Source organism: Tachypleus tridentatus, chromosome 9 (genome assembly GCF_004210375.1).
Source record: "Tachypleus tridentatus isolate NWPU-2018 chromosome 9, ASM421037v1, whole genome shotgun sequence".
NCBI lineage: Eukaryota > Metazoa > Arthropoda > Merostomata > Xiphosura > Limulidae > Tachypleus > Tachypleus tridentatus.
Genome location: NC_134833.1, coordinates 152,773,983 through 152,787,839, shown reverse-complemented (window position 1 = coordinate 152,787,839; position 13,857 = coordinate 152,773,983). Strand labels below are relative to the sequence as shown.

Below are 13,857 nucleotides of genomic sequence, written 5' to 3'. Positions count from 1 at the left end.
AAGTTCTGATGAATGCCACTTGCCCACATTTTTCTATAAGTTCTTTGAGCACTCCAGTAAATCCATGATTGTAATAACTGTTGAATAGGAGATGCTTACTTCTCAGTGTATTCAACTAAGCCTAACATTCCTCTCTGTTATAATATTTCTGCCTTACCTTTAGGAGCAAGACTGTAGCCTGCAACAATACACAACATTCCTGCATCAATGAAAGGTGGAGCTACAAAACTTGAATCTTCTCGGCTGAAAACACCATTAGAACACCACAAATGAAACATTTTAAATTTAGGGTTAGATCAGGGTAATCCAGTCCTCTTATGCATGAATACCACATTTTAATCCTTACATAAAACCATCATCCAAGACAAGATAGAAAATATCTAATTTTAAATACTTGATATTTAAATTAGAATTTGTGATGCAAGATAAACAACAGCTTTATATTGTCATATTCATTATTAATTGCAGGTTATACACATCAATGAGAAGTTTAGTAAATGATAAAAACAACTCTGACCACTTGTGAAAGAAACTATCCACATTATCTAATAAATCATTATTTCTTCCATAACAAAATTAATCTTACCTGAACCTTTGGGTATTCTTTACACATTTAGCTTGTCTTTCCTCAATGAGTGACAATCATGTGTGACAGCAGAAAAGTTTATTTCATATTGTTAAAAAAAATGTAAAGTTATTTTTTAAGTTCTGTTGTTTATGATATAAGGGATGCATTAATAGAGACATATAATTTATTTAATTAGAAGTTGGAGAACAAAACCATATTAAAATAGACATACCGACCCATAATCCATGCACCTCCGTGGATTATTACTAAAATAGGAGAATCTGTAATTAAGAAAAAGAAAAAAGTATCTAATTTAATCAATATTAATTTGAAAATATTTCATGTTCAGGGTTTTAAAGTGATCAATGCTACTTCATACAATTTCATAATATTTTATCTCAAATCTCGATGACTCCTTCAAATTAACATCTTTAAAAACAAATCACAAGTTTGCAATAAACATGCTTAGAAAACAGATAACACATAATATAAAACAATTCAAACTTTATGATCTATAGAATTAATAATTCACCTATTTTGTTAACCCTCAGATTTTGTGCAAATATTTAACAGTAAACATAATCCTGCTAAAACAGTCAGTCACTTGTACCCTTTAAAAACCAAAACACTGTTTGGTGACAATCACTATTGCTGACTAACCTTTTCATGACAAGCTCAGTATAAGATACAAGTTCATACACACACTTACAAATGTTAAGTGTTTATAGTGCAGCTTATAACCCTTTCACAACAGGCTTGGTATAGTACACAAGTATATATACACATTTGCACATATTAAGTATTTACATTATAACATTTGATACAGTATGTGTACCTTCACAAAATTTGGCAGACTTTTAGTGTAGGTTACAAGTTTTTTGTACACAAAAAAATCAGATTTCTTAATTTAATATTTTTACTAAAGATTTGTTTGTGAAATTATTGAGACCGTTTGGTTATTAATCAAAGTTTGAAGTGATTTCATGTTATAATTAAAAACTATTCTTCATCCCAAAAATCGCACATATTACTTGTGTAATCTCTAAACCTTCGTCACCACTGATTAAAACCTCATAAATACATTTCAAATGTTTGTTTTCAGTAAGGCTATATATTTTAGTTTCTGTATCATATGAAAGGTCTGTCAATTAACCAACCTTGTAACCATCATAAAAAAATTAGAAAATAATTTTTTTGAGCTAGAATGACTAAATGTTATAAAATGAAAATACAAATGTTTAGTCCAAACAGCATAAGTCTCATAAAGTTATATATTTATCATTTTTATTACATTGACTTTGTAGTTGCCTAGCTAACATAATTTGTATTGAGACAGTACACATGTACTCATGTTACTGCATCCAATAATTATTAATATAAGACAAACCTGGTCTTAGCTGTGGTTTAGTAGACTAGTGTTAGGAATTATACAGTAACATTTAGATCATTATATATAATATATTATTACTATTTAGAAATAAGTTATGAAACATTTTTCTTAACAATTATCTCTTATAGCTATGACCTCTGAACTGTGTTACAACTGGGCATAAGTTATTGAGCCTTTTAAAATTTCACATTTCTTTAGGGTTTTTTATATATACAATTTAATAACTTAAATATCATAAATAACTATACTAATACCACAGAATTCCATTGTAATTTATTAAGCTAAGTAACTAAACTGTATTTAAGTCTTTAAAAAATTATGAAACTTTTTTAACCTACGTCCTTGAAATCTTGCTTTGAAAGAACAAGGAGGACTTCTAACACATTAAAATGACTGAGGAAACTAAAGGTATATTATAAGCTGTTGATTGGTTATTCATGTCATATATTGTAGTAGAAGTATATAAGAAACCATTTTCATAACTGAAAACGGGTGAAGGGGGCCACTGTATTTGATTCAGTACATAAACCATATCTCACCAAAATAAACAAATATTAGGTTCTTATTTTATATTATAGCTTGATAATATTAGTAATTTGAGTTCCCAATTTGTATAAAACTATATATTTAGTATTTTGACATCACAAACATCTAATTTTAAACAGTGTTACAATCAACATACCATGTGACTTACTAAAATCTATATTTAAATGTGTTCTTTTAATATTTACTTTTAAAATAAGAAATTAATTCATATATTATATTAAAGCTTGAATTATAATCTCAAATACTTGTATAATTTCTGAAATCTCAAAATATATTTCAAAGTTGGTTTTCAGTAGAACTTTATCTTCCATCTGTTATATACTCTAATCTCTCTTGATGTGAGATCTGACAATTCAACAGATCTCATAATCACTATAAAAATTTACGAAATGAACATAAATTATGATTTTTTTCATTCCATAATGACTACGTATTATAACACAAAATATTGAGCCTACATGGCTTAAGTTTCATAACATTATACATTTCTATATATATGTATTACTTTTATTTTATTGACCAATCAGCTGTTCATCGCCAATTATCTCGCTGATCACTCCAAGACAATTGCTAACTGGTGTACAGTCAGGTTTTGATAACTGGACCAACATCCATGTATGGAACAGAGATGGTGGTGATAGAGCCAGAACAGATGGGCTTTGTGACTCTGTCAAGTAGCTCATTCCCATGAATACCAACATGACCTGGTATATAAAAAAAAAATGGACAGAGATAAATGATAGAGAGATAATGAATTCCCTATACAATCTTCAAACCTCAATCAGATTCCCCTTAATTCTTCATTTTTCAAGAGAAAACAGCTTGAGGGATTTCAGCCTTTCCTCACATGACAACCCCAGCATCCCAGGCACCATCCTAGCAACCCTTCTCTGAACCATTTTCAAAAATTTGATATCGTTCTAAGGTAGAGAGCCTAAGAGTGAACACAATTCCAAATGCAGCCTAACCAGTGACCTATTCAAACAAATTATAACCTCTTTAATCCTGTAATTCAATAAATCTGTAGATACAACCTAAAATCCCATTTGCCCCACCATTAAAAACAATAAATTGTTTGGATGACTTTAAAGACTGATCAACTACTACACCAAGATTCCTTTCATAATTTTGTTAAATTTATTCCCACAGAAATAATACAATTCAGATTATGATAACCCACATGCATTATTTTGCATTTATTACAATTAAAACTCATCTGCTATTTATTTTTCCAACTCAATAAACGATCTAAATCCTTTTGTAAATCATCAACATCCTCTTCACAGCCAAAAACAACCAAGCCTCTATTATCATCTGCAAATTTAAATAATTTATTGACCATTCCTTCAGAAAATAAGAGAGGAAAGGTCCTAAGACTGAGCCCTGAGGTACCCCAATTGTTACATTAATCCAGTTTGACTAAATTCCATTCATAACAACTTTCTGGTTTCTTCCATCCAGCCACTTTTCTATCCAGTTTCCTAACTTATCCCCCCATACCTGCAGAGATAATTTCTTACAAGCCTTTTATGTGATACTTTGTTAAATGCTTTCCGAAATTCCAGATATACCAAACTTACACCCTTACCTTCAGCTACACTGCTGGCTAAAATCTTAAGACCAATGAACATAAAAAATATGCATTTTGTGTTGTTAGACTCAACCACTTATTTTAGCAGAGCTTGAAAGATAAAAATAAGAAAAGGGAAAATAAAAATAAAAACGTTTTAGCATTTAATAGAGAATTGTGAACACTATGAAATTAGTCTAAATACTAGCTGGTCAAAGTTTAAGACCATACTGAAACGAAGTGTTAATTGGTAAACACTAACGAAATTTAGTCATTTGTGTTCAAGCATTAGCGTTGTCAACATCTCTCACTGACATCTCGAGGTTACATTGGGTTAAAAGCATGACAAAGGCTAAAATTTGACAGAGTTTCAACGTGGCAGAGTTGTCGAGCTGCAAAAGCAAAGTCTCTCTTAACGTGCCATCGCTGGTGACATTGGGCAAAGAAAAACTGCTGTTGCAAATTTCTTAAAAGGCCCTGAGGAACATGGAAAGAGAATTTTGCTGGCGTTGAGCAGGAGGATTCCACAGGTTGTCCAGCAAGACACCAGCTAATTATTGAACCACACTGAGACCCTTACAGATGCAGAATGCAGCTCAAGAACAATAAGGTGGCATCTATGAGAGAAAGGCTTTAGAAACTGTAAACGTCTTCAAAAGCCACACCTTCTTCCACATCCTGAAACAGCTTCGGTTAAACTTTGCTGACAAGCACCAAACATGGGACGTAGAAAAGCGGAAGAAGGTTTTGTTCTCTGATGAGAAAAAATTTAATCTGGATGGTCCAGATGGCTTCCAATGTCACTGGCATAATAAGATTATCCTACTGGGGACATTTTCTGCATGACACAGTGGAGGAGGTTCCATCATGATCTGGGGTGCTTTCTCTTTCCATGGAACAATGGAGCTTCAGGTTATACAGGGCCGTCAAACAGCAGCTGGCAACATTGGCATGTTGGAGAGAGCATCTTTACTGACTGAAGGCCCTCACTTGTGTGGAAATGACTGGATCTTTCAGCAGGACAATGCTGCAATCCACAATGCCTGCAGGACAAAGGACATTTTCATGGCAAATAACATGATTCTTTTGGACCATCCAATGTGTTTGCCCGAACTGAATTCCATTGAAAATGTTGAGGGCGGATGGCAAGAGAAGCCTATAGAAATGGACGTCATTTCCAAACAGTGCAAGATCTTTGTGAAGCCATCTTCACCACTTGGAATAACATTCCAGCCAGCCCTCTGCAAACACTTATATTGACCATGCCAAAGAGAATGTTTGAAGTTAGTTGCAATGACGGCCATGCAACTCAATACTGAGTCCTCTTGTTAGGCATTTTCTACCCTGTTTAGGACTTCTTTTTGGTATGGTCTTAAACTTTTGACCAGCTAGTATTTAGACTAATATCATTGTGTTCACATTTTCCTTATTAAATACTAAAAAAGTTGTTTTTTGTTTTTTTTTCCTTTTCTTATTTTCATCTTTCGAAGCTCTACTCAAATAAGTGGTCGAGTCTAACAATACAAAATGCATATTTTTTCTTCATGTTCACTGGCCTTAAGATTTTGGCCAGCAGTGTATAAAAGCCACTTCTTCTTCCCCTAAATATTCTATCTCTATTAAATAACCTGTAACCCTGTATTTCAAATAAACTCCTGTCATCAAAATCATCCACTTTTAACCATGTTTCAGTTAACCCCATAACATCAAAACCTTTCATTCCAACTGTGCCCTTAAGTCATCTGTTGTATTTCTTAAATTTCTAGTTCTACAATAATAACAATTTAGCTTATCCTCATAATTACTTCTATACTCATTTCCTATGCTAAACTTTTTTCTGCCTCTTAATCTTTTTGCATTTAGTTTTACTGGCTCTCATCACTGTCTAGTCCTAGTTTGAAACTTCCCTTACAGCAAACAGACTTAACAAACAAGCCAGCCCAACAATATTTAAATGTAAACAATCCAATCCAAAAATGTTTATTCCACTGAATTGATCCCACTAGTCCAGCCAGCCTATCTGCTCATCCTTACATAGGAGTCTAAGCCTTGCATTTAGCTCTAGTGACTTACTAATAATTTCATACCCAGAATTATAAGCAGTATCCCTCACAAAATTAAGTTGTTTTTAGTTAAATACCTATATCTAATAGGTATATATAAAATAACTATATAAAAACAAGTTATTCAATTTCAGTGTTCTTAAAACATAGAACGGTAAATAAAAAATTATAGAGAGAAAAAATAGAAGGTCCTTAGTTTAGATTCTACCTCGTCAATATTGATAATTGGAGTTCCTAATTCATGAGAAACTACAAAATTTGTATTTCTACATTATAAACATCTAATTTGAATCAATGCCTCATTCAACGTACAAAAAAATTCAATATTTAGGGTTTATTTTCTAATATTTACTTTTAAATTAAGAAATTATCTCATGTGTCATAATACATCTTGAATTATAACCTACAAATTGATACCAAACTTATTGACACGTGTCCATAAATGGTAGTTTAATAATATTTTGAATTAGAGTCAACAAACATGAAGTGACGTGGTTTTTAATCCATGACTCATAATAATAGAGTTAAAGTATCTCAAACATGAAAGTTTCAGAATTTTCTGATGCTCTACTGTAAACATTATACTTCTGTATCTACGGTAGGTCTGAACCACTTTTATTGTACACAGAAAGTTCTAGTTAACATAATAAATATACAGACTTTAATCGTAGTCTCTAAACTTCACTTAGAATTTGTGGAATTTCTGAAAACTGGTTGCATACGAGTTATCAAAGTTTGCCTAAACATTAATATAGATGACTCACCTGCTGGAACTTTATCTGCTCCAAATATATCAAGCTTTTCTCGTTTACCAAATCCATAACTTATCCCTAACTGACAAGGAATCTCTTTCTTCAACCTTTCACTTGCTAGCAAAACAAGAAAATAATATTAGACAATGTACTCTCAGTAACCACGCTTTTACAACATCTTGTAAATATGAGTTTGCCAACTGTTATGTTATCATTGTGTTTATATACTATACAAAGTTACACGTAATTTCCTTGCTGTTCAGTTTGGTTATACATATTCAACCACTTAAGGTGTTATTTCATGTACAGTTCTAACCTAATTAAATAATTCACCTACACTCTGCCATCAATTGTAATACGGGTTCATGAACTTTTAATGATGGTTATCTGAATCATTTTTATTCTATCAATACTTTTAGAAATATTTTAAAGTTAATTTCACAAAAATAAATTTCCATAAAAACTCAATTCTGCTTAAAAGTGCCAGATAAGTCACCCACATTCTTTGACTAATTATTCACCTGGCTATTTTGATTTTGTTTGTGCCATTTCTATTAGTTTTTTAATCCTGGAGGGACTTAATCAATACAATCACTGTGTTAAGTGTCACTCTTTGCCTTATGACTAAATATTGCTGTCATATGGTAAATGGTATGTCAATATAATATCCATTCTCTACCTGTCCATGTATCTATATAAATATAATAGTACTGTCTGTTGTGTGTCCATCTAACAACTTATCTATATAAATATGACAGTACTGTCTTTTCTATGTCCATCTAACAAGTTATTTATATGAATAACAGTACTGTCTGTTGTATATCCATGTAACTATTTATCTATATGACAATACTGTATATTGTATGTCCACATAACTACTTATCCATACAACAGCACTCTCATTTGTATGTCCATCTCACTACTGTATACATATAACAGTACTATATTTTGTATGTCCATGATATTCTGCCTCTTCTAGTAGCATAACCAATCAGATATTATTACAGCTAATCAACATCCAGTCCTTACAAACAACACACACTTTGGAGTGTTATTAATAAAATTATATTAAAAAGGTTAAATGTCTTAAATAAACTCTCATAATACATAAACATGTTTATTGTGGTTGTTTTGTAAGCATACTTTATCAGTTATTAATAATTTTGCTATATTGTGCCTCAGGGCCCATGACATCTATTAGTATGTGAATGTTGTGTTACAGAATCTGTGACATATACTAAACATTTCCTATATTTCTCCCTGGTGGACATGTATCTCCTTCCAGGGTCATTTCCACCAAATTTTCTACTGGTTATAAGATGTATGAAGTCATATAAAAAAAACCGATGTGATAAGCAGACTTTCAGTAAATGTATGCCTTCATTGAAATGTTGGGGTAAATAATGGACTTCAACAACACTGACAGCTTTACATCTGCAGCTATATATTTTTGTTAACCCTTTCACAACAGGCTTGGTGTAATATACACAAGTTTATATACCTATTGGCACTTTTTAGTGAAGATTACAAGTTTTCTGCATACAAAAAATAATATTTTTTATTGAAATATTTTTACTAAAGATTTGTTTGTGAAAATATTGGTCTGTTTGGTAACAAGTTTGAGTGCAAAGTGATTTCATGTTATGATTAAAACAATGATTTTAAACTATTTTTCATCCCAAAATCTCGAAAATACATTCAAATGTTTGTTTTCTGAAAGACTTTATATTGTATGTTCTTTTCTATACTCTAACTGTGTGGGATCTGTCTCTTGGCCAAACTTGTATCCATCATAACAGAATAGGTAATAGGTTATGTTTGTTTCATGCTACATGACTACATGTTATAACATGAAAATACAAATGTTCAGACAAACCAGCTTAAGTCTCATAATGCTATACATTATATTGACTCTTTTGTACTGTCTGTTGTTTGTCCACGTAACCACTTATCTATATAAATGTAACAGTACTGTATGTCCAGTGTGACAAGGTGCACATACACTCATGTTACATGTCCAATAATATAAAACTTACCATCAGTCTTCCCTGTCTTGACTGTGTTTTAGTGGACTAGTAGTTTGTAATATACAGTTACATTTCAATTATTGTATATTATATATTACTACTATTTAGAAATAAATTATTAAACTTATATTTTTTAAAATATAGAAAAATAAATAAAAAGTAACAATTATCTATTTTTGCTATGACCTTTGAACTCGAATGTTACTAGACACAGGTTGCTAAGCATTTTAAAATTTTGCATGTAGAAAACATATGTTTGGAATGTATTAAGAATTACACAAATAATACTTGAGATATTTGGGATGAAGAACAGTTTTTTTTTAAATCCCACCATGAAGCCTCTTTGAACTCAGACTAGTAATGAAATACTCTATTTTCACAAACAAATCTTCAGTAAAAATATTTCAGTAAAATCTGATTACAAAATACTTGTAATCTTTACTAAAAGCCTACCAAATTTTGTGTAGATACACATGCTCTATCAAAAGTCACAGCACAAATACTTGACATGTGCAACTGTGTATAGCAAATACATTAATCTGTACACAAATGGTTCAGAAATAAGATCAAATGGTTATGCCGACTAAGTTATTTGGTATTTTCCATACATTCCCAATAAATTATAAACCTTTGTTTCATGACAGATAATTCAATATTCAACCAAAATTGTTATACCTTTAGCTCCTTCACTGATATAGGTTTGCATAGCATTTTCTTGAGGAAAGCGATGAGACCACAAGTCTACAGAATACTGCTTTTCAATCTCCTGATGTGTGATTAAACACACAATTTAGATAGAAAAGGATAGTCATTAAAAATATAACACTAATGTTAATATATTTATCAACATTGTTTTAATTTTCATAACAATTTCAGACAAATACTTACACAAAGTAATTATTGTAATTATTTTGTACTTCAAAGATTTCTCGACATTCCTCGTGTTTATAAAAATTTGTTTGAAACTTCAATTACGGAAGTGGATGTTCAGAGTGAAAGAATGGAAAAGGTTACACATTAAAATATTTTCAAGGTTTTTGTTAATCGGATTGGGCAGAACATTTTAGAATGAAAGACGTTTGGTTGAAAATTATTTTGAATGATATAAACATTTATTTAAGTGTAAAAATTTATAGCCAGCACATGAATCTATTTATTGATCAGTTTCTTGTTCAACATGGAGTTTTCTTAAATTGGTCATTCTATTGAAGAGTCTAAAAAACTTGGGATCTAATATTACTTCAGAATGAAGGAAATTCAACTTTAAACTGACTGTTGAGTATACCTTTACTTATCACATACTATACCTCCACTAGAATGACCGACGAAGACCTTCAAAATGCCAAGATTCTGCCATTGGTTAAGAATGAACTGAACACTAGTTTAGTTGCAACTAATCTTGCAAGTCATATAGTTTATTTGATGAAGTTCATATCTTCAAGATGATAAGACAGCACTCTGAATGCTTGTGAATGCACTTCCAAATGAATTTAGTAATTAGCAACTAAAACAAGCTGTTCTACTGTGTTATTAATTAAATTTGTTAATGGAAATTGTAATCCAAACCTTTTCTAACATGAAACCCTGAGCAGTAGTGATAAAAAGTAACCATGTGGATTGTGGCAACAGACAAGAGGTAATTGGGTAGACTGAATCAAAATAAAAAAATCAGACAGAGGTGATTACCAAAACTAGCAGGACTGGAGACAACAAGAATCACAAAATAAAATTCATGGGGAAGAAAGATAAAGTAACAGTGAGGAAAATGAAACAAATAACTCGGAGTGACACCACTGTGACGAAAAAGAAACCACAAGCTTAGAAAAAAAAACTACAATTAAACCTATGACTCATAATTTCACTTAAAGAAAATATCGAAAGTAGAAAAGGGAATTATAGCAGAACATTTTCTAAACATCCAACGTTTTCAGTAACAACGGAATTAAAAAAAAGCACCATAAATGTACCTAACCTCATCCAAAGGCATGGCTGTAACAGTATTTTAATCTTCTTGTTTCTCAGTTTCAGTAACACCTGGAATAAACAGAAAATAACCAATCGTATGAATGTGGTTCCATCTGGCTAACTCCTGAGAAATTTGAAAATCTAGCAAATTATTTTGCTGAACTTATCAAACTACTAATCTATACTTTAACAAAATGAAAATGAATTGCATCTTTACAAATAATATATTTTCCTGAAAGAATAATGCCATAAAAACAAGCAATGGTTTCAAGTTAACTTTTCTGAAAACAGAACAAGTACAAAAATCTGAAACTTTAACCCCAGAATTTTATTCTTTAAATTAAGTGTTGTAGCTTGCAAAAAAACATAAATTTGTCTAACATCAGGCATCATGTAGATCTTGGTAGTGAAACCCAAAGAAAACAAAAAAGCTTAATTTTGCTTTCAGGGTTAAAAAACATCAAAATATTTAAAGAATAATTGTAGTTTGTTTTAGTTTTTGCTAAAAAAAAACAAAACATTATTCCATAAACTATGTTTAAAGATAAGTTACTGGGTGTAGGATTCTGTGTATCAACATTAATGTATATGATGTATATACAACAGAGATTAATCCCATATTCAGTTTTTACAATATTTTAAGAACAGTTTGAATTATTTTGTTATTTTATTTTCATGGTATTATAAAAATTTTCAATCATTACTTTCATAATATGCAACATTAATTAACGAACATTCATAAGCAAATTACAATGTTAAACGTAATTTTTATTTCTTGAATGTTATATTTTGTTACACTTACAAAGTGCAGATAGTCCTCATGTAGCTTTGCGCGAAATTGAAACAAAATAAACAAAACACATACTTGTAATATTCACAAATAAAGATAAAAATAACAACCTCAAACCCATATGAATGGTGAACTACCTCGACTTAAATCTTTCCAAATTTTAGGGCTTACATTGTACATGGCTATTGATTGCCCTGAAAGGGGCCCCGGCAAGTGTGGTTACTCTGAACCTCGTGTGCCATATACACTTCTCTCACTTTCTCTGGTGTTTGGGTATATATATTTGTATACCCAGGACGGTCAGGTACACTAAACCTCTTCCTCCTTCCATAACTTTGTTAGAATGGCTAGATTAATATATTTCAATTAAATACTAAATGGCTGGAGTGATATCAAAGTTTAGTCCTTTTCTGGGCAATGTCCATTTTTTGTTCTTTGATTTTATTATTATGTTTTTTTAAATAAGTCTATAACGTAGGTGGCCTGTTTTAGTTTGGCTCTATTCTATTATTACTATTATTATTAGTATTTTAAAGATTTTATCTTAATGACCTAATGTAGAAATTTAGCGGGGAGAAATGTTTAGGTCTCTCATCATCATACATGCAATATCTGTCTAGTTCGCATAACAACTCATTTTTTCGCCAATTTTTATCGAAATATTGCACTATGTAGAAGTCTATCTTTTTATTGTTTGTGTATTTGAGTAATTATGTATGAACTTTGATGAAGTGGTTTTAGGTACTAGGTTTTAGGTAGCATGTAAGTTTCGAATCATGTTAATCCTAAAAATTTTGCGGATGTAGCAGTCTGGAGGAGCTCTCCGTTCATGTAGATTTGGGGTTGAACTTCTTGATGTTTCGTATATTTTGAAAATATTACTAATTGCGTCTTTTTTGTATTTATTTTAATTCTATATTTTTTGCAATATTCACATATTTAGTTGTGGTTGTTAGTGGTTGCTATTTCTGGTGTAGGGGCACTTCTCCAAATTGCTACATCATCAGCGAACTGAGACGCGTATCCATGGTTTGGGTCTTTAAGTGGCATATTATTTACACACATGATGAAGAGAATACGGCTAACCGCCCATCTTTGAGGGACTCCAGCTTGAGTGAAGAACCTGAGAACGTTCCCTCTACGTTGCCTCTACATTTTCTATTTTCCAAAAGTATGATAACCAGCGAATAATTCCTCGCGGTAGTCCCATTTCATACATACGGAACCGAAGACCATCGTGCCATACAGTGTCTAATGCTTTCTCGATATCGAGGCATTCTTTTTTTTATTAAAGCTGTTGATTATTGTTTCAGTTAACCTAATTAAGTGATCTGTTGTTTGTCTTTATCTAAATCCGTTTTGTTCTGGTAATTTTGAATTAATCTCCAAAAATGTGGGGAGTCTATTGCTTATTATTCCTTCGAGAATTTTACCTACACAGGTGGTCAGCCTGATCGGTCGATAACTGTTTGGTTTATTGGCTGGTTTTCCTTCTTTGTGGAACATTAAAATATTAGCTTGCTTCCAAGAAACTAGGATGTATCCAGAGTATAGAGATAAATTAAATATGGCTAATAGGTGGTCAAATAATTTTGGAGTGTCTTTTTTGAGAAGAATTGTTTGTATTCCATCATTTCCTGTTTTGTTGTTTTTTTTGTATTTTGATTGCTTGTTCAAGTTCATTTAGTGTTTTTTTGTTTTGTTTTTTTGGTGAGTAGTTGGTAATTGTAGTCATATGTATTGTTAGTGTTGCTGTTTTTAATGTTGACTGGAAAGTGTTATTTATATAATCTTATGTTATTTGTTACAAGCTTGTTTATTTTATTGTAGTAATAGCTGTTCATGTCCGTGTCATTGTGTTTTAAATGTGCTTTGTAATTGATGTTTGAAGGCTTCTGCTTTTTTCTTTGTTTGTTTGTTCTAAGGTGTTATATTTCAGTGTTGGGTATTTTCTTGTAGTGGGTTCATTTGTGAATCTTTTAAATGTAGCCAGAACTTACTAAGGTCGGCTTGTTCGTCTAGTTTAGTGCAGAAGTTGTCCCATTTTCTCTTTTTTTGTTGTTCAATTGCTGCTCTAATTTTATTTCTAATGTTGATGATTTATGTTTTTATTTCTTGTCCTCTTGTTGCCATGAATAGTCTTCTTAATTGTCTTCGTTGTTTTATCATTGTTAATAGTTGTTTGG

The 13,857-nt window shown here is 31.4% G+C and overlaps 1 protein-coding gene across 3 annotated transcripts in view; it reads right to left on the bottom strand.

Moving 5' to 3' along the window:
• LOC143226673 (kynurenine formamidase-like) overlaps positions 1–12,102 on the bottom strand; it is a 29,498-nt gene extending 17,396 nt beyond the window's left edge. The window contains exons 1-6 of one of the 3 annotated variants that reach the window (XM_076457954.1): positions 11,843–12,102; positions 10,889–10,950; positions 9,592–9,682; positions 6,902–7,006; positions 801–849; positions 158–243 (exon numbers count right to left, since the gene is read on the bottom strand). In XM_076457954.1, coding sequence (XP_076314069.1) covers positions 158–243; positions 801–849; positions 6,902–7,006; positions 9,592–9,682; positions 10,889–10,903 — 346 coding nt within the window. In that variant the 5' untranslated portion in view covers positions 10,904–10,950; positions 11,843–12,102. Of the gene's footprint in view, positions 1–157; positions 244–800; positions 850–6,901; positions 7,007–9,591; positions 9,683–10,888; positions 10,951–11,683; positions 11,713–11,842 lie in introns of those variants that run through there. The other 2 variants (XM_076457955.1, XM_076457956.1) reach the window with 2 other exon arrangements.
• Positions 12,103–13,857: the final 1,755 nt, after the last annotated feature.